This window comes from Esox lucius, chromosome 15 (genome assembly GCF_011004845.1).
Source record: "Esox lucius isolate fEsoLuc1 chromosome 15, fEsoLuc1.pri, whole genome shotgun sequence".
Classification (NCBI taxonomy): Eukaryota; Metazoa; Chordata; class Actinopteri; order Esociformes; family Esocidae; genus Esox; species Esox lucius.
In genome coordinates this window covers 13750720-13771911 of record NC_047583.1, presented here as the reverse complement: position 1 = coordinate 13771911, position 21192 = coordinate 13750720, and the positions used below count along the sequence as shown (strand labels likewise).

General features: G+C 38.9%; 1 protein-coding gene across 7 annotated transcripts in view; it reads left to right on the top strand.

Moving 5' to 3' along the window:
* The window catches only part of fsip1 (fibrous sheath interacting protein 1), a 51282-nt gene that overhangs the window by 20591 nt on the left and 9499 nt on the right, over positions 1-21192 (top strand). For 6 of the 7 annotated variants that reach the window (XM_010878991.4, XM_010878992.4, XM_010878990.4 and 3 more), the window contains one exon: positions 15160-15306. The exons of the other annotated variant lie outside the window; for it this stretch is intronic. In XM_010878991.4, the coding sequence (XP_010877293.2) occupies positions 15160-15306 (147 nt within the window). The remainder of the gene's footprint in view (positions 1-15159; positions 15307-21192) is intronic. 7 annotated transcript variants of the gene reach the window in all.

Here is a 21192-nt window from a genome sequence, read left to right as displayed (position 1 = left end):
TGGAGGGTGGTCTGCAATCTGCTTTGTAAAAAGACACGCAGCCTCAGATGTTTTTTCTGCTCCTGTTTATGCCTTCACTCTATTGTAATAGGCTGACTTGCAGGGCCTGGTGTATATTGTGTTTATCATAAGAATAATGTGTGGATTCTTTACAGATCCGTGTTCATAAATTACTCATAAAACTGTGCCTAATTTCTGTGACTACCCATATTGAAGCTGTGTCCATGAACGAGCATTTAAACGCTCTCTTTAAAGACCGTCGTCTACCATTTATGATGACAGCTATTGTTTTCTGTATCTTATTTGTGAAGGCTTTTTAATTCTAAACTCAATATTAACTAATTAATTTCATAATTCAATGCATACTTCAACACATCTTTCGTTTTACAAAATATTAAATAGTATGAATTGCAACACTATATGTATTTTACCCAATAGCACTTCACACAATCATTTGACTATGTTATTAATTGAGAAATATTTTATGCACATGCATTTTTCATGCCAAGAAGCTATGGACATGGCTGTCTACTTTTCTATGTCTACTAGTTTCTGGTTAATATAAATGGTTGGCATCTGTCATTACTCTGTGTATCAGCCCCTTCCAGTGTGTTTAGTGTGGTAACGCATGAGTGGGAGACTGTTATTGAGAATCAGCTGTTGGGTGGTGCAACTTCTACAGTTTCTTATTGCACATGATCGTCCTGCGGGAGGTTGCTACGAGAATATGCAGCGGTCAGAACGTGTGGTCGGTGTGGCTGCAGATGCAGTTCGGCGTTTGAGCAATGACTAGAACTCTCAGTGACCGTTGTGATTGCATTGGATCCTTCCCCAGTGAAGGTCGAGGCCATGGTTACATTTGCCTAGTTACTACAGCATTGTTGATGTTGTCTACTGGATAACTATTTCTGATGTGAGGCTGTGATGTCACTCTGTGGGCTTGGATGAAAACTGAGGGTTTAACTGCACTGAGTTGTGAGTCACAGGCCAACAAAAGACAACGCCCTTGTGACCACCACATGAGCAATGTCTACTATGCTGTGAAAACGTTTTTATATATACTTTTTCCTTAAGCCTGTAATGCCTCTAAGCAGATGTGGCAATATGTAAGTCTTGGCATTCTATTGCTCCAGGAGTAACAATTTACAGTGAGACTTTGGAGTCACCTCACAAGCTAATCGCAAATACTTAACTGCATCTAGACCTGTTATGACTAACCTAAAAGGTGCCTAGATAAATACTTAACTGCATCTAGACCTGTTATGACTAACCTAAAAGGTGCCTAGATAAGCTAAGTTTTCTAGATACTAGACAAATGGTCAGTCTGAATGTAAAGATACATGATTCCGTTAACTGAAGTAACTCTGATAATGACACAGTTGAGTTCCAACAATCAAAGTGTTTGTTTTCAAATATGAGGAGTATGTGTAATCTGTGTTCAAGAAGCAGATTCTACTCGTAAACCAGGTTCTGTTCACTGTGCCTTTTGATTAATATCTGGTAACAGTTTTAGCACTCATTGCATTTTGTATCAAAGATGTGATGTGCCTCTCTGTATGTAAGACGAGACACACTCTTTATATATATTACAAAGCACTCTTGCACAAATGCCCAACATATCCCACATTACTTATCAAAGTTAAAGTGGAACCCCATAACACCATTATTTGATAGGCCAAAGCTACTACTATAAAATAAGTGGGTTAGTGTTTGATGTTATGGGTCTGTTTTGCTTCCACTGATACTGGGCCCCATCTTGAGATCAATGGCTTCATGAACTCTATGAATTAACAGGACATTTTATCAAAAGACCTAGTTGGTTTCAATTAAATACAGCAGTGAATAAGTGCAGACCGATGGGTCTCAGGACATTCTGGATGTGGGAATGGGCTTAGGTCCCTTCCACTGTGTTCTCCTATCTCATAGACGTTATAGGTAAAGGCTTAGTGCCATTAGCCTTGCAAAGGGAGGAGCATAGAGGTGGCCAACAATGAAAACAAGGTTGCCAACAATGTTGATAATAAATACTTCAGGAAATACCTTAATAACTTAAAAAATAGTTGTGATTTTATTTTATTTTTCTATACATCCGAATCATTTTATCCTTGGACTAATGACACAATAATACACAGCAGGCCGTTTATAGTGTGTTCTGATGGCCTGCGTCAGGGTTCAAGGGCATCCGTTCCGTTGTTACTTGCTTGGCCTGACACAGTTATAATAATATTATAGATATTCATGCCATTCATTCAGCAGCAGAACAGGATATGATCACATCCCCCTGTTCACACATACACTCAGTATGTTTGGCCTGGATCTGGAAAGTTGTACATTAAGCACAGACACTGCTCCCTGTTCAGCTGTGTCCAATCAATTAACACAAAGGCATAGAAAATAGTTAACAGCTGAAAATGTAGGTCAGTATGTCTTGTCCAGATGTTTCAAATAAGTAGCCTATTAGAGAAAATACCATATTTCTATTACTAGTATTAATAATCCTTCTTTGGCTTAAGTTATCTGTCCTATGTATTGTTTAGTGGTGTTAAGGTGGGGATGTGGTTGGCTTGTGGGCTTTAGCAGATGTTAGGATGTCATTGTGTTAGCAGAATGTGTTTTAGTTGGTGAGAATACGTGTTCATGTTAATATCACGTATGTGAGTATAGTTGGTTTGCAGATACATTTCTACTTTATATAGATTGTACCCATACAAGACTTCAAGTAAGAGTTTACACTAGAAACTCTTTCAACCTTTTTGTTCTTTTTGAGTAGTAGATATGCCATTTGGTTTTGATCTGTGCAACAATGATTGCTTCAGACCACCTTCAGAAGGAACTATCAAGTCCAGATGACCCACAAGTACATATTGTAATACCTCAGGAATGTCCAGCAATCAGTATTTCATCTTCAGATGATCCAGCATTCCTTAGTAAAAGCTGAACTATTGTGTAAGGGAAGCAAAAGTTCAATGTCGACACAAGCTAATATTGAGACGGGGACATTGGGAGATATTCATTTGTCTGACAAGGCTGATTAGTGTAGATGTAAGGGGTTGTTTATGTTGATGCTGGATTTACCAATATGCAGATGGTTTTCTGACAGCAATAGAGCTGCCTTTCACATCTCTTTCTGTCTGCAAGACAAGAAGGAGGATTACAGATCACGGCTGGGCAAAGCATCAGTCTGAGAGCTGGGGCTTCCTCCTCACGGCGAGAGCTCTTGCAGAACTTGTGGTGAGGCATGTGAAAAGAGTCCACGTGGCACAGTTAAATGACTAGCTCTGCTCTAGCACAGAGGGGATCGTGCTGTTCTGAAAAACATATGCTTCGAGTGAGTCAGAAAAATGGACAGGCTAGCTCCTGTTTTTATTAGTACACATTCAGCTTCCACTGGTCACATGATATGCAAAACTGTGAATAACCTTTTCCAAGCTAGACCGAGTCAAGCGTGATTACCATTTGGATGGGATTTTAATTCCCTGCAACACCGTTCAGTTCAATGCTATGTTTTTATGAGTACAGAAACTGACACAATATTAATAAGTTTGACTCTGTACGCCATCACAATGGATTTGAAATGAAACAACTGAGATGCATTTGAAGCGCAGACTTTCAGCTTTAATTCAAGGGTTTGAATGGAAATATTGTATTAAACATTTAGGAATTGCAACCATTTTCATACACAGTCCCCTTATATCAAGGGATCAAATGTAATTGGACGAATTAACACAATCATAAATAAAATGTTCATTTTTAATACTTCTGGAACGCATGAACATCACCAAATGCTAGGTTTCCTACTTTGTAATGCTTTGCCAGGGCTTTACTGCAAGTGTCTTTAGTTGTTTGTTCGTGGGACTTTCTGTCTTAAGTTTTGTCTTCAGCAAGTGAAATGAATGCTTGATCGGGTTGAGATCAGATGATTGACTCGGCCATTGCAGAATATTCCACTTCTTTGCCTTAAAAAACTCCTGGGTTGCTTTCGCAGTATGTTTTCTATCTGTGAAGTGAAGCGTCGCCTGATCAACTTTGCTGAATTTGGCTGAATCTAAGCAGGCAATGTATCCCTACACACTTCAGAATTCATCTGGCTGCCTCTGTCTTCTGTCAAATCAACAATAAACACTAGTGACCCAGTGCCATTGGAAGTCATGCATGTCCATGCCATCACACTGCCTCCACCATGTTTTACAGATAATGTGGTATGCTTTGGCACATGAGCCATTCCAAGCCATTCCAAGCCTCCATACATTTTTCTTATTCCCATCATTCTGGTACAGGTTGATCTTAGTTTCATCTGTCCATGCTGTTCCACAACTGTGCTGGCTTTTTTCGATGTTTTTACTGGCCTTTCTATTCTTGAGGCTTATGAATGGTTTGCACCTTGTGGTGAACCCTCTGTATTTGCTCTTGTGAAGTCTTATCTATATGGTAGACTTGGATAATCATATGCCTACTTCCTGGAGTGTTCTTCACTTTGCTGAATGTTGTGACAGGGTTTTTCTTTACCATGGAAAGGATCCTACGATCATCCAACACTGTTGTCTTCTGTGGACGTCCAGGCCTTTTTGTTGCAGAGATCACCCGTGCATACTTTTTTTCTCAGAATGTACCAAACTGTTGATTTGGCCACTCCTAATGTTCTCTCTGATGCATTTTCTATAATTTTTTTGCAGCCTAAGGATGGCCTGTTTCACTTGCATTGAGAGTTCCTTTGACTGCATGTTGTGGGTTCACAGCAACAGCAAATGCGAATGCCACATCTGGAATCAGCTCCAGACCTTTTACCTGCTTAATTGATGAAGAAATAACAAAGGAATAACCCACACCTGTCCATGAAACAGCTTTTGAGTGAATTGTCCAATTACTTTTGGTCCCTTGAAAAAGAGGGGGTTACATATTAAAGAGCTGTAATTCCTAAACCTTTTCTCCAATTTGGATGTGAATGTCCTCAAATTAAAGCTAAGAGACTGCCCTTCATTATTAAAGCCCATATTCATTATTTAACTGTAACTTGAATATATTTAGGTAAACAGCCAAAATAACAAAACTTGTGTCATTGTTTAATTATTTTATTATAACATTATGACCACCTGCCTAATAGTGTAGGTCCCCCTTTTGCCGCCAAAACAGCCGTGACCTGTCAGGGCATGGACTTCACTAGACCTCTGAAGGTGTGTTGTGGTATCTGGCACCAAGACATTAGCAGCATATCATTTAAGTCCTGTAAGTTGCGAGGTGGGGGCTCCAGGGATCGGACCTGTTTGTCCAGCACATCCCACAGATGCACGATTGGATTGAAATCTGGGGAATTTGGAGGCCAAGTCAACACCTTGAACTCGTTGTGTTCCTCAAACCATTTCTGAACCATTTTTGCTTTGTGGCAGGGCGCATTTCCACTGCCTCAACCGGCTTGTCTCCTTCCCATAGTGCATCCTGGTGCCATGTGTTCTCCAGGTAAGTGACGCACATTCACCTGGCAATCCATGTGATTTAAAAGGAAACATGATTCATCAAACCAGGCCACCTTCTTCCATTGCTCCATGCTTAAATTCTGATGCTCACGTGCCCATTGTAGGCGCTTTCGGCAGTGGACAGGGGTCAGCGTGGGCACCCTGACTGGTCTGCGGCTACGCAGCCCCACACGCAACAAACTGTGATGCACTGTGTGTTCTGACACCTTTCTATCAGTACCAGCATTCACTTCATCAGCAATTTGAGCTACAGTAGCTTCTATGTTGGATCGGACCACACGGACCAGCCTTTGCTCCCCACGTGCATCAGTGAGCCTTGGCTGCCAATGACCCTGTCGCCGGTTCACCGCTTTTCCTTCCTTGGACCTGTTTTGATAGGTACTGACCACTGCAGACTGGGAACACCCCACAAGGGCTGCAGTTTTGGAGATGCTCTGACCCAGTCGTCTAGCCATCACAATTTGTCCCTTGTCCAAGTTGCTCAGATCCTTACGCTTGCCCATTTTTCCTGCTTCTAACACATCAACCTTGAGGACAGAATGTTCACTTCCTGCCTAATATATCCCACCCACTGACAGGTGCCATGATAACGAGATTATCAGTGTTATTCACTTCACTTGTCAGTGGTCATAATGTTATGGCTGATTGGTGTACATTTCTTTTGGTCTTGCTAACACAATGGTTCACAAACTGTAAGATGGGCTTATTATTTCTAACCTTGTCAATGACTATATTTCCTATTCAAACTCATTTTGTGTTTGTTGTCATGGGAAACTAGGACATTGCTACGATCCCAGACCTTTGAGTGGGAGTGTATATCCCAATAGCATTGACCAGAATGTCCTGTAGTCCTTGCAGAGTGGCAGAGGTATTGGGTCATCTGGTTACATTCATACTATGTTAGGAAAACATTAGCTCTGTTTCACTTCTGTACCACGTATGTACTTTCTGGTCAGAATTCAGCTCCAATGGCCTCATTCTGGATTTCCATAGTCAAGGATTAATCTAACTTCAATGTCCTTGCAGGCTGCCACCATGTACCTTCTGCCAAAAACTGCAACTGCCAGCAGCAAAGCACCCTATATTTTTACTGCTGGCTTGTCTCTGAAGCTAAGCAGGGTTGGTGCTGTTGAGTCTCCGGATGGAAGACCAGATGTTGCTGGGAGTGTTCTTGGAGGACCAGTATGTTGGAGGGCCAGTAAGGGCATTTTTCAATTGTCTAAAGATCAAATCCCCATACCTCAGGGGAGTGAAGCGTGCATTGCCCTACGTAAAGTGCTGTTTCTCTGTGGTCACTAAGGCCCTTTTATGTTCCCATGAAAAAGGGGGTGTTAAGCTTAGTGTCCTGGCTACATTTCCAATCTGGCTACCATCATGGTCACCAAATTATCCCCACCTTCCAATTGCCTCATTCAATCCTTCTACATGCCCCTGTAACTAAGTAAATATGTTGAACTGTTTTAAAGGACTATATATATTAAATGCTGCTAAATGACTGCAATACAGTCTGTCAGAAAAATGTAATGACTGTTGGTATAAATACATAGCTCCTATGGATATATACAAAACGCTGATGGATGGTAAGTGCAAATGTGATCTACTGTAATTAGTTGTATCATTGCTGCAGTTGGTGGGCTACATTTGCAGTGGTGTCTGTATCACTAGGGATCCAGCTGTTGAGCTGGGTGAGCAGAAATTTGTATTGTGTATTGGTTCTTTAATCTTGAAAAAGCAAAAATGCACAGTGGCTTGTGATACACAAAATAAATCATACATTTAATAAACCGCTTCATTGTTTCTCATGCCAATAGGACGTTTTTGTGAGATTCACCTATTTGTTTTGGATCTACACTTTTACCAATCCGACTGATTGTATTAAATGCTGTCTTCAGATAGTATCTGGCCTAGAAAGTGTCCTCTAATTGTATTTCATCCACTTTAATAAGCCACTAGACCTAGTGGTTTTAAAATAACCTATACTGTTCTGTGACAGACCTCTCCGTGTGAAACAATAGGGATTTTTGTTTGGTTGTAGTTATACCATGTGCAGGATAGGTGATAAAAAGGGGAATTCCGAATCACAAGTTGTTCAAGGTTAGGTAAAATGCCAAGCTAGTTGGCTGTTATCTCATAGGTTCCTTGGCTTAAACTAGAAAGCTCTGTCTGTACTGTGCCACTACCCTAGACAGGTAGCTATACAAAAAACATTTCTTCATTCAGTATTTGTTGTACCACAGGCAGGATAGCCTGTTAAAACAGTAATTCCAAACCAATCCTTGTAACTAGATAGTTATATTGTTCTAAAAATGTAAAAACAGTGTTGCTGCTATTCCCCCTTGCAGACACTAGAGGTAGTAACTTACCAATTCATCCTTTGAACGTGTAATTAAACTCCCAACGATTGCCCAAAAATGCTAGATGAAACAACAAGAATAAACACAGAGCTTGATTGCGGACATATTTGGACACGCCAATCTTTTCTGGAAACAAAATGCAGTTCGGAAGATACAGTATGGGACAAGTAAAATGTAGAAACTAAGATATGAATTTGTTGTGCTCACGATCTTGGACCGTGCCTTTAACATTCTTTATATATAAAACCTAATTGTGTTGATAAAAAAGCCAAGGTTAAATTGGCCCTGTGCTAACTATTTGACCCAGATAGGATGTTTGATGATTTTAGATCTTCAGCAGGATGTCAGCTAGGGCCTCAAGTGTTTTGTTTGAAGTGACTGATTCTGATCCAGATTATTATTAGGTTACAGCTAGTGCACATTCCAAAACGATAAGTCAGAAACTGATAAATGAGCAGATTATAGTTTAAAAACAATAGCCAACGTTTATTAAAGTCAACAAGCAATGATTCCTCAAATTAATTAATGCAAAATTTAGTTGTTATGGTGTTCTGAAAAATACTGTATATCATTTCAAAGTGTAGCAGCTTGAGGTCAAAGAAGGTATCATATAGTGCTTGAAAATATTGGGAAATTATTCACCAAATTGTTCTGTCAATCAAAATGACAACTTGTCAGAATGTAAAGTGTTTATTGACTGTGTGTCACTGTGGTATTTTCTAGAGCAGTACTTATAATATGAATTTTAGAGTTAGCCCTCTGGTCACAGTTTTCTCAAATTTGTGCTATGATGGCGTACTAATGGTTATGTTTAGACAGTATTCTATTTCCACTTCAGCTATAAATATGGGTGGGTAAACAAGGCTTTTTTCATTAAAATGTAGACCACTCAACTAAACCCATAGCAGAATGTGTTTATTGATAGCTGTAAACTTAATAACTGTACAGTCAATATAGATAGCTCATAATATACTGTACATGTAGCATCTGACTATTGTACTGTGCGTGATCAAATGTATTCAAAATAGGACATTCACAATTATATTTAAATAAAATGCCTTAAATGGATGTCTCTTTTTCAGTTTGCTGAGGATAGTTGTGATTTCTTGAAAATAGATAAAAATAAGTATTTTCCACTATTTTTTTTTTTAACATATAGTTAGTGGTGTGAGTAAAGTAACTACATTTGAATTGGTATTTAGCCATGTCAGATTTGGTGCATTTTTCAAGAAGTGTACAGGAGCAACCTGATCTAACAGTGGTCCAGGCTTTTGTAGTCCATGTGAGTGAATATGAAGGGCTTTAATAACAACCACTTGGCCATTGTTTCCCTTAGTCACAGGGGAACTACAAAGCATTTATAGGTGAAGCCATACAGAAATGTGTTAAGACAAGGTTTTAGTTGGAAAATGGTCAATGAATAGTATAAATGAATGAATGAATGAATAGAGTAAGAGTGGTGGATGATTGGTGGCCTGAAAGATCATTACAGTTTGGCTGTTTGCCAGGCTTAAATTAATAGAATTTATTTAAAACTTTGTAATTGAGCTTCCCCCACGGTGAAATAATTGTGTCAACACCTTGATTAACGCATTTTCAGCCGTTGGCAACCTGCGTCTGTTCTATTGGATATGATTAAATGCACACAAATATAAATAATAGAGAGAGGACTTTTTAGACTTCGATTAAGCTGTTGTTGTAATTGCATTGTCTATGTGTTTAATACTAATAAGCCAAATCCAGTTAAATAACTTGTGAAATTGTCCTGTTGTGTATTCATTACACCAAACAAAATGTTTTAGTTGCAAAACATTTAGTCAAAATGAACAAAACTGGGGGACCTACAACAATTTTAGAAACAGTAGAAACTCTCTGTCAAAATATTTAGTAATTCAAAATATTGATTTTTCTCAGTGTTCTTACCTAGCAAATGAGGTAACATGAATGAACAATGTTTTTTGAAAAATACTAATTCGAACAATATACTAAGGACAACACTATACTAGTGACAAGAGCATATCAATATCCTTCTAAAATTATTTTAGAACTTACTTGCAAGTTACAAATAGTGAGCAGTTACATAAATTGGCGTAGAGTAACAGTAGTTTTCTTGCTGACAGTGGCACATTAATGACCCAGAAATATTGTTCAATTGACGTACAGTAAACTATTGTGTAATTCCTATTAAGTTTAACAGACGTGTGGGAAGTGTTAAGAGTTTCAAGGTAGGGGCAACATTTTGACTGGACTCTGCATTTGGACCTTTTTCAATTATTGTTAATTAAAATACAACATTTGAGGTTTTTAGGGAAAAAAAAATATTTAGGCACTAGTGCAATTCTACTTTATGTAATTTTGGGTATGCTATTTCATAATATTTTATCAATTTAGTGTACACTTTTTGCTAACATTCTGTTTCCAGATTTAGTTTTTTTGCAGCAATATTTTTTTCCTACCTTTAATATACAATGTACATGATGGCAAGGTTTGCAAAAACACATTTCTGATTATTAGGCAACAAATCATTGTACAATTTTGTCGTACCCATCATGTGATATAATGTCATATCTGTCAATTACGGTCTCGTATACCACGGCTATCTGCCAATTAGCATTTATCATTGATATGCAGTCACATCACTATTTACTTCTCTAATTGTGTTAACCTGTTTATAATTAATTGGTTACCAGTTTATAATAGCAAAAGGCATCTCCGGGGTTCATGATATATTGCCAATATACTATGGCTAAGCATTCTGTCTGCATTGCGTCGTGCCTAAGACAAGGTCCTAGTCATGGTATATCTGCAATACAGTCATGTGAAAAACATAGAGCACACACCATGACAACTGTTGTCTTTTCCAAAATATTTAAACATATGGACAATTGATCTTCATTTTAACAATTTTAGAAGATGGAGTAGTATAACAACAACAATAAAACTGAAGTAATGTTTTGTACAAATTATTTGTAAAATGTATTTAATAGAAATTCAATTTTCTTGTGAGGACAAAGTTAGGACGCCCCAACCTTTGTTTCTACTGAAAATGCAAAACATTTTAATCAGGTGCAAATGATCAGAACATAGGATTTTAGAGAAGCCTGTCTTTAAATTTAAACCTCAGACTTTTAGTCTGGTTTGCTCTTGATTGTTGGAGTGGTGTCATCATGGTGAGATCTAAAGAGCTCTCTAAGGCCTTCAGAAAGAAGGTTGTAGATGCGTATGAGTCTGGGAAGGGATTTAAAAAGAAATCAGCCATTCCATTGTCTGAAAAATTATTTACAAGTTGAGAACATTTAAAACAATGGCCAACATGGCTGGGTCTGGCTGTCCTAACAAGTTTAGGCCAAAAGAAGACTGCAAGATGCTTAAAGAACTCTCGAACAATCCTGAAATGTCATCACGGGAACTAAAGGTAGCTTTTGCCACTGTTGATGTCAAAGTACATGCATCTACCATCAGAAAGAGACTGCACTAATTTGATTTTCATGGGAGTTGTGCAAGGAGGAAACCCCTTACTGTAAAAAAAAACACATCAAGTTTGCCAGAGAACATCTAGACAAAGACCAGGACTTCTGTAACAATGTGCTTTGGACAGATGAATCCTAAGTTTAATTATTTGGGCTCAGTAACAGAAAACATACCAACACCCCTCATACCAACTGTGGGGTGGAAATGTCATGGTTTGGGGCTGCTTTGCTGTAGCAGGGTCTGCTCTCCATCATAGAATCTATTATGAATTCTTTATTGTGACCATCTGTCTGAAAATAGATGCTGAAGTGGATATGGACCATGCAACATGACAATGACCCAAAACATTCCAGTAAATACACCAAGGAATGTCTAAGTAAAAGGAATGGAGAGTTCTGGAATGGACATGTCAAAGCCTGGATCTTAATCATGTTAAGATCCTGTGGGGTGATTTGAAACGGGCTGTGCATGGAAGAAACCCATCAAACATCACACAGCTGAAAAACGTCTGCATCAAAGAGTGGGAAAAACTTTCTCCCAGTTGGTGTGGGAGACTGGTACACAGTAATAGGAAACGCCCCAAAGGGGCAAAACCAGCTATTTGGGCATAGGGTGTCCTAACTTTCTCCTCCTTTATCTATGGCTATTGTCTGAAGAAAGATTGAATGTTTATATGTTCATATTTCTTCAAAAAATACTAACTGATTAATGGGGTGTCCAAATTTTTTAACATGACTGTATTTTGCAACTCCCACGCATTATAAAGATTTTCACCATATTAGCTGCAATAGACCACACCTTAGTAATCAATTCTGATGCCCAGTGTGGGGATCTACTCATTATATTGGTCATTTTCAATGGCTTCTTGCCTTGAGGCCAGTAGCATTAGCTTTTATAATAGCAATAATATTAATGCATTTTTAATTGGTTGATATTTAAACTTGAATCTTTTGCTATTTTGATTGCGTGGACCTGACGTATGGACCACTAGAGGCTTTTGTGGTTGATGGTGTGCAGGGCTTTGGGCCAGAAGATAAAACATTTGAGCCAAACTTTTGGCCTGTTTTGTTAGAAAAATGTTAACCATGTTTGGAGATATTTAATGTTTGTTTACATTTACAATTTGTTTTGCAAATATTGGATTCCATGATTTGTAAGGTAGACGTTTAAGCTCATGAACTAAACCCAATTGTCTCCCCTTAAATGATAAATAAAAGTAAATGTCTATTTTGTATATTTTCTATAAGATTAACATGTGAACTATAGATATCTGGGAAGGAAAACCTGAATGTCATCACAATTGCTATTCAGAGAGATCTACATAAACATAATTTGTGGCCTACCCCGAAATATGTCGGTTGTGAATATTTTTAGCAATAGTTGTGGTGTTTGTTTTTCTCATTACTGGTTATTTGGCCAATTATGGATTTCGCAGGTGTTGGCATCCTTTTAGTTTTGCAAGGGAGGTGACATTTTACCTGGAAAAAGAGAATATAGAGAGCCTCTTTTGGGTTTTTCTCATTGTAGCGTATTTTTAACCTTTTTATTAAAAGAATAATCAAATACACAAAACACAAATTGTAAAACAAAAGTCTTTGATATGGAAAGTTATTATACTAGCTGCAGTATGCCCTACAAGGCCATTTCTTTGGTGCCCGATGACTCTGCCAGATGCTGAGCAAGATCTTTAAATACTGCTCATCAGATGCAAACACTATTTTGGATCTTCAAGATCAATTAACGGCACAAGAAATACTCTATACTTTTTTCTATGTTTATTTGTATTTATTATAACCTTACCATATATTAGAGAAAAAAACACTGCCCAGATAAAATGCTATAAGGATTTTTTTCAGGTACCCTAAGACTCCCCGAAGACTTAAGTCAATATTACCTAAAATTCTGTTAGGTAATGTCTCATATATGAAATATTTGTGCACCAGTTCAATAACTCAATATAGCCCTTAAACACTTTGGCATTTGGTATGAATTCCACTTACTTGGTAGGATATTTAACATTTGCTCTGGATCCATCCAGCATTGGATCCATCATGCCTTGTTACCACTGTGCAGGCTGGTGGTGGTGGTGTAATGGTGTGGGGGATGTTTTCTTGGCACACTTTAGGCCCCTTAGTGCCAATTGGGCATCGTTTAAATGCCACGGCCTACCTGAGCATTGTTTCTGACCATGTCCATCCCTTTATGACCACCATGTACCCATCCTCTGATGGCTACTTCCAGCAGGATAATGCACCATGTCACAAAGCTCGAATCAAATTGGTTTCTTGAACATGACAATGAGTTCACTGTACTGAAATGGCCCCCACAGTCACCAGATCTCAACCCAATAGAGCATCTTTGGGATGTGGTGGAACGGGAGCTTCGTGCACTGGATGTGCATCCCACAAATCTCCATCAACTGCAAGATACTATCCTATCAATATGGGCCAACATTTCTAAAGAATGCTTTCAGCACCTTGTTGAATCAATGCCACGTAGAATTAAGGCAGTTCTGAAGGCAAAAGGGGGACAAACAGTATTAGTATTGTGTTCCTAATAATCCTTTAGGTGAGTGTATATATATATATATATATATATATATATATATATATATATATATATATATATATATATATATATATGCTGTTGGGACCTGCAAACTTTGTGATTTGATGTTTTATTGAAAAGAACAGATTGTCAGTCCAGTTCTGTTTCACAATATAGCGTTCCTTTGCCCAGCCACTGGGCTTTCTCTCCCAATGGGAAGTGGAAATAATGACCTGTAAAATTTCACATAAATACATCCTGCTTCTTGTATATTACTGCTGCAGTAGTGGACACTCCATAATAATTAATTAATAAATAATTAATTCAAACCAAATGTCTTCCCTCACTACTGTAAATTGGTTTGGATAGAAGGACCTGCAAAATTACTACAACCAAAATTTTAACATGTTGCTTCCTAACTCACTATCACAACGGAAAGCACATACAAAAATCACAACATAGATTTTCACATTTTTCGATTATTTATGTAAAAATAAATGTGTAGTCTTGGGTGGATCCCCCTTTAACATGCATTGGCTAACAAATAGCAGCTGACCAACTACATGAAAATTTGGATCTAGTTTAACCAAGATTACTACTCCTCTGTAACCCAGACCTGTGGTCTTCCCATGAAATAGATCCTATGGTCAAGATGACACATTCTCAAGGCCTTCTCATTTATCAACTCTGAATAGTCCTCCAGGCATGATTCACAAATTTCCTCCTGATCCATTTTCAACATTAGCTTTGGATGCAGCATACTGTACTATATGCCTCCCCAGCTTACAATTGCATGCCATGAATCTAAGATTTATGATGGACCCCATGGGCAGAGAAGTGGGGTTATTCAGTTTTCTGAGGTTATGACACAGTTACATTTTCAACTCCAATGTTTCTGTAATTTTCCGTTTTGCCATTTGTATAAAACACAGACATCTATCATTGGGTTTCATTGCATTGTATTTTCTTTGTTACCGTCCATCACATCCAGGGAAGTTCCACAGTCTAATTGGAATTTAAGAGGACTTTTTTACACTAGGTAGTTATTGGTTTAAGTGGAAGTGGTAGTTTCCTATTTGACTGATTAAACAGTACCTCATGGGAATCCATTCTGCCTTCACATTCAGGTGATTTTCTCTTTCTGGGTTTGTGACTGGGCTTGTAGCGCATGGCCCGGTGACCAGGGTGGGTGCATTGTAGAACATTTTGTTTGTCTTTAGGAAAAATCTCCATCCACCCGGGGTACTGGGCCATGTGAAATGAACCAACCCGGTGTTGTGTTCCCTGTGAGAACGTGTGCTGGCTTTGTCTTTCAGGTTCTGGAAGCTGGCTGGGATAGTGACAGGGACAGGCTGCCAGGAGAGGAGGTCCTGAAGGATATAAGGGAAAAGAGAGCGCAGGAGAGGCGCCTCAAAGAGATCCAACTGCAGCTGGAGCTGCTGGGCCGGGACCAAGAGATGACTGTGAGTTCAGCAGCATTCGTGCTCGTTGTGTAATACTAGTTAATATACACTCGCTGGCCACTTCATTATGTATTCCCATGTTGTACTACAACATGTATTCCCGTTGGCCTACAGAGCAGCCGGAATTCTTCACTAGATGTATTCTGCATGGTTTTAGAAACGTTCCTCTGGGATGTTGGTTCATGGCACGAATGCATCGTGCAGTTGCTGCAGATTTGACTGTGATACATTTGTTTGGTGAACAGCTCACCCCAAATATGCTCTATTAGGTTGAGGCCTGGGCACTGTGCAGGTCACTCAGAAAATCTAAACTGGCATCAGTCAGACCAAAAGTTGTCCAGTGTTGGTATGCCAGCTGGAGCTGATTCTCCATGTTTTTAGGCTATAGGTGGAACCCGATGTGGTCACCTGCTACAATGGCCCATCTGTGACAAGACGGCTGAGTTCTGCATTTGAAAATGAAAGCTGTTTGTCGCATCGTTTTCATGAAACCCTAGATACTGTCTTGTGAAAAGCCCCAAGAGGGCATTTCTGAGTTACTGGAGCTGGCTGATGGCACCGACGGTCATTCTAAAATCAGTCCATCATTCCAACAGTAACTGAATGCCTGTCTGCCTTTCTGCCTGCTTAATATAACAGTTTTTGTGAACTGGGTGGTACCTAATAAACTAGCCACTGAGTATATTTAGATGTGATTACAATAACTAAACAGTTCAAAAAACTAATCATTTGTGAAATCACAATGTGATGTGTGACCATTGGTTTTTCCTGTTAGATTTTTGTATGAGCAAATTTGCTCACAAAAATCTTGCTGAACCAAACCTCTCTGTGTCCATGTTGCTTTTCATAGAGCTGTCAACTCCCCACCCACTCAGTCTTTCTTTTCAGACTTCCTGGTAGTTTGACATGAGAGAAAAAAAAAAACCTAAAATGTACTGTTTTGATTTGTAAAGTATTCTGGGTATGTTTTTGTCAGAATGATTGTTTGGTACCTTTATCTGCCTTATTGAGGAATACTGGATGCATTTTACTCTTCCTTTATTCTCTTTTCTCTTTTTCCTAAATGTGCTTATAGTCTGGGCGAGCAGTCCATCCATCCTAAATTAGCCAATAAGTAAGTTGTGGGAAATGCATGCTGTTGTAGGCATTGACTTAATCAGCTTAGTCTACCAACCATTCTTCTCCCACAAATACTATTTCCACTGTCTTGCGCACCTAAGCACCAATCACTTAGCGTACAGTACCCGCTGAGCTGTCTCCAAACGAAACTGGCTTGGGGCATAGGAAGGCAATTACTCCTACATTAAAACATAATATTGTAAAGGAAAGGGTATGGTATTACAGTATATGGTATTTACAAGCCTGCCAGCTAGTTGAACATGCAAAAAACCCAGATTAGATTATGTACTACTTCCCCGAAAACTGGAGCCCAGAAACGAGAGTTAGGCATATAGCTGTCGCTTTCAGTCCATGAAATATGCCTTGATTTACAATGTGCATGCTTGACTAAAACATCAGTAGCCACAGTCACGAAAAACTGTTAAAAACACTAAGGGAAATTACAATACAATGTCAAAGTCTGTTTTTAACCTCGTTATTTGAAGGACAAATGATTGTAATGGGTTGACATCATTGACGTGTTGAGTTGCTTCCAAACTTTTTGGTAACGTTTCTACAGCCATCTTAGTGACAGCCAGGTGTGTCCATCTTCAGCACTGTGATTTTGCCATATATTCTACATATTGCTGTGGTCAATATGCCAGCTTATGTTATAGGGAGATAACATAAGCTGAATACAGAAGACTAGGGATCCTCGTCAAAAGGGAACAAATCCATTCTGTTACATTATGGGAAAAATGCATCCCTCACAAATCAAGTGATCCAAAAATGTTCAAACTTCCTGGAGCTGGGACTTGTCTCCAAAGGTTTTGTAGTGGAAGAGAGGTACGCTCTCTGAAATGTGGTTTAGTCTGAATCTCTGGAATGACATTTCTTTCCTGGAGAGGGGGGAAATGTTAAAAGGTTGAGTGAACTTAACAGTTGATCTAAGTCCCAGATTAATGATCGGAGACCTCCTGTGGTCTGTCAGATTTAATGGATGTCGTTGTGGTTTACAGTTTGTTTTATGTGATTCAGTTGTATCAGTATGGATCATGGAAACACACATTAACCTGTTTTGCCTCACTCAATTGTTATTTGTTTCTCGCTGAATTCTTCTGGACTCAGATCTAAGCCTAGCTTTATTGGCGTCAGTGAAGCTTAAATGTTCCAAATTCTCTTGACCCTCCATTCTTCTCTCAACAAAATCCATCTCTACCAGTGACATTTTATCCTAATTCTTGCTCCTCATCTCCCTGCAATGTATCTGAATCATGTTGATACACATACACTTCTTGAGCTGAACAAAAATTCTAGTCTCAGAACACAGCAGTAGGTTGTTTAAACAAGCAAGTTTTGTTTTTGTTGAATAAAAACAATACCACAAGTTTGACTTAGAAGTATGAAGATGGTGGTTTTAGCTCATGCTGTGCTACCAATGGTGTGAATTATAGTGCCATCCAGTGGATGCAAGAGGTACAACATTACAATGTTTCTAAAAAGTACCTGTTACATTTTCATTGTCTTAGAGTGGTTTAATGCAATTTCAATGGCTAGTGTGAACTCTAGTGTGTAAGCTAGTGTGAACTCTAACACACCGTTTGTCCAGTCCAGATGAATAAGAAATATGCTTAATATCTCTCCACAACTTAACATCAGATTCCCAGACTTTTTGAAAAGTAAAACCCAAAAACATTCATTTTCAATAGGTGTTTGTATTGTGGTTATTAGTCACATATACATAAGGCAAATTACAAAACTAAATACTTGCAGGTTCTTGCTTGACAGTGGTAGAGATAAATATGCCAAATTGGATATCAATGATAACAAATACGTTTTGATAATGAGTAACAGAACACTGTACACAAATATCTACAGTGTTTTTCCTGCGTACATGTGTTTTTTATTGGTATGTCCCTGAGTGCTCAATGTAGGAGGTCAAGCAAGGGTATGTGTTCAGCAAGTGTATTTGTCTGAATTAGACAAGAGGTACAAAATGATGGGCCTTAACAGACCTTTTGATATGAGGTTTTCAGACCTTTTGACAGAGGTGTAAAAAGTACAAAGTAAAAGTACTCAACTGGGTTCGGCTGTGTTCACCACTTTTGGTAAGTATCTAATTAAGATCTAAATAACCAGGTAAAGGGAGTTCAAAACTAACTAGTGATCAATTAAATAAAAAGGAAGAGTATAAATTATCAATTAAGGACACTGATGAGTTATGAACTCTGTTTACATGGTCATTTAACCCTTCTTTAGGAACTTCCCAAAACAGGTGAACACAGCCGAGTACTTCTACTTTGTACTTTTTACACCCCTGCCTTTTGATAGGAGGTTTTCAGACCTTTTGATAGGATTTTTTCAGACCTTTTGATAAGTCGTTTTCAGACCTTTTGATAGGCGGTTTTCAGACCTTTTGATAGGAGGTTTTCAGACCTTTTGATAGAAGGTTTTAAGACCTTTTGATAGGAGGTTTTCAGACCTTTTGATAGGAGGTTTTCAGACCTTTTGATAGGAGGTTTTCAGACCTTTTGATAGGAGGTTTTCAGGCCTTTTGATAGGAGGTTTTCAGGCCTTTTGATTGTAGGTTTATTAGACCTTTTGATGGGAGGTTTCAGACCTTTAATGGGAGGTTTTCAGACCTTTTTATTGGAGGTTTATTAGACCTTTTGATGGGAGGTTTTCAGACTTTTTTTATAGGAGGTTTTCAGACCTTTTGATAGGAGGTTTTCAATAAAAACTGTAAATCCAGGTTAAAAATACTTGTCTTTTCACATGCCTATGACTGGGCATTTAAACGTAACCAGGCTGTTTAGCCTTACAGTTTTTATAGCTTCATATGTTTTTATTTAGTTTTTACTCTATTTGTGTTTTCTTATTCTGTGTTTGATTATTATGATGTTTATTGTTGTTCTTTGTAAAGCGCATTGAATTGCTTTTATTTATGAATTGTGCTATACAAATAAACTTGCTTGCTTGCTAAAATTGCTAGCTGAATAGTGTATATTTTGTTCATGCATACAATGTATGAAACTTGTGGCTCAAAACATGTAAGACAATTTGTATAGGATTCAAAGCGTGAAATCTGATTTGTTGAAATTAATGTATATAATTTTTATAGAAACTTTTTGTATTTGAGATTGTGCTGTGCCAATTCAGTAAGGCTTGTGCAAACATAGACTAGTCTGCTGTATTCTACAGCTCCCAACAGGCTGTCTGTGTATATGAGGCAGGGCCGGACTGAGTATTTTGGGTGCCATAGGTGTGAGTCAGCCCCTGCCTCCCAGCAAAGTGATTTATTGGCTTTATTAGGGCAAAGATAAGGATGCCAACATGATGTGCTAAATACAATAAAACATGTTTTTTTATCAAGCCCTTTTTACATCAGCAGTTGTCACAAAGTGATTGTACAGATACCCAGCCTATCCCAAAGAGCAACGAACAACGAGAAATTGGTGCAGAGTGGCAAGGAAAAACTCCCTAGTAGGGTTGTAATCTAGGAAGAAACCTAGAAGGGAGCCGGACTCTGAGAGGTGGCTAGTCCTCTTCTGGGCTGTAAAGGGTGAAGATGGGTGACAGGGACAGCTTGGACTCATCAGGCCAGGTAGTTCTTAGGCATGGTCTGAGGGCTCAGATTCTCATAAGATTCAACGGGACACCAGAAAAGTTTTAAGGAGCATTTTCTTGGATTGAAAAGGATACTTCAATGTATAATTCAGACTAACCCTATAGTCCCCTGTCACATAAACTACTTCAACAAGAAAAACTGGGACTGAGTCAGGACAGGCTGACCCTAGTCCTCTGGCACCAACTATTGCAGTGTCAAACTAGGGACTCAGACAGTGGGGTCTGGAGACACTGTGGCCCCGCCTGAAGATAACACCGAACAGGGCCAATCAGACAGGAAATAGCTCAGAGTTCACTCCCACCATTGCATGTACTTTAGAGACGGCAGTACAATATTTGTAGTTTATACAGTTTTGGTGAGAGTATGGAGAGGTTTAAAAGTTGCAGTAGTAAATATTAATAACAGAGTGTTAATAAATAGTCAAAAAAGAGTCTGATACCAGCAATAATGTAAGTATGTGTGAGTGAATGTGGCTCTGGTACAGAAACGTTCTCTACTACAGTAAGTGGATGAATAGCACATTAATGTCCTGGATGGGTGGGAGCCTGGCCCCAGTTAGTGGGCTGTCTTAACTACGCACTATAGGGTCTTTGCTGTGCAAAGCAGTTTCTGTACCTCACCTTAAGGCAGGCAGTCTGGTGCAGAGGAAAGCTTGTGGAGAGGACCCAAGGTAGCAATGCAAGATGTTTTCAGTCACCTTAGCGAGTAGAATCACTGTTGACCTACTGAAGGTGTTGATGGTCCATGACAAGACCAAGGTAATGTGAATCCACTGGAACATAAAACTCCTGACACTCTACTGTAGCTTCATGTGTCTAGATTTGTCATGTTCCCTTCTCTACGCTTCCTAAAGTCAAAAGTTATCTTCTTTGTTTTGCTGATTTTGAGAGAGCGGTTGTTATTCTGGCACCACATTAACAATTAGCTTCCCTCCTCCCTTTAGCCTGACTTATTGTTGTTGGCTGTCAGGCCTTCATCCATGGTGTCGTCAGGAAACGTGATAATGGAGTTGGTGTTGTGTATAGATATACTGTTGTAGGTGAACCAAATGTCAAGCAGAGGGCTGAGGACACACCCTTAGGGGACCCGCATCTTAGTAAGGGGAAGGTGTGAGTTCTGTCCATCAAAACTCTAGTATCTAATTGAACTGGGTGGTGTCC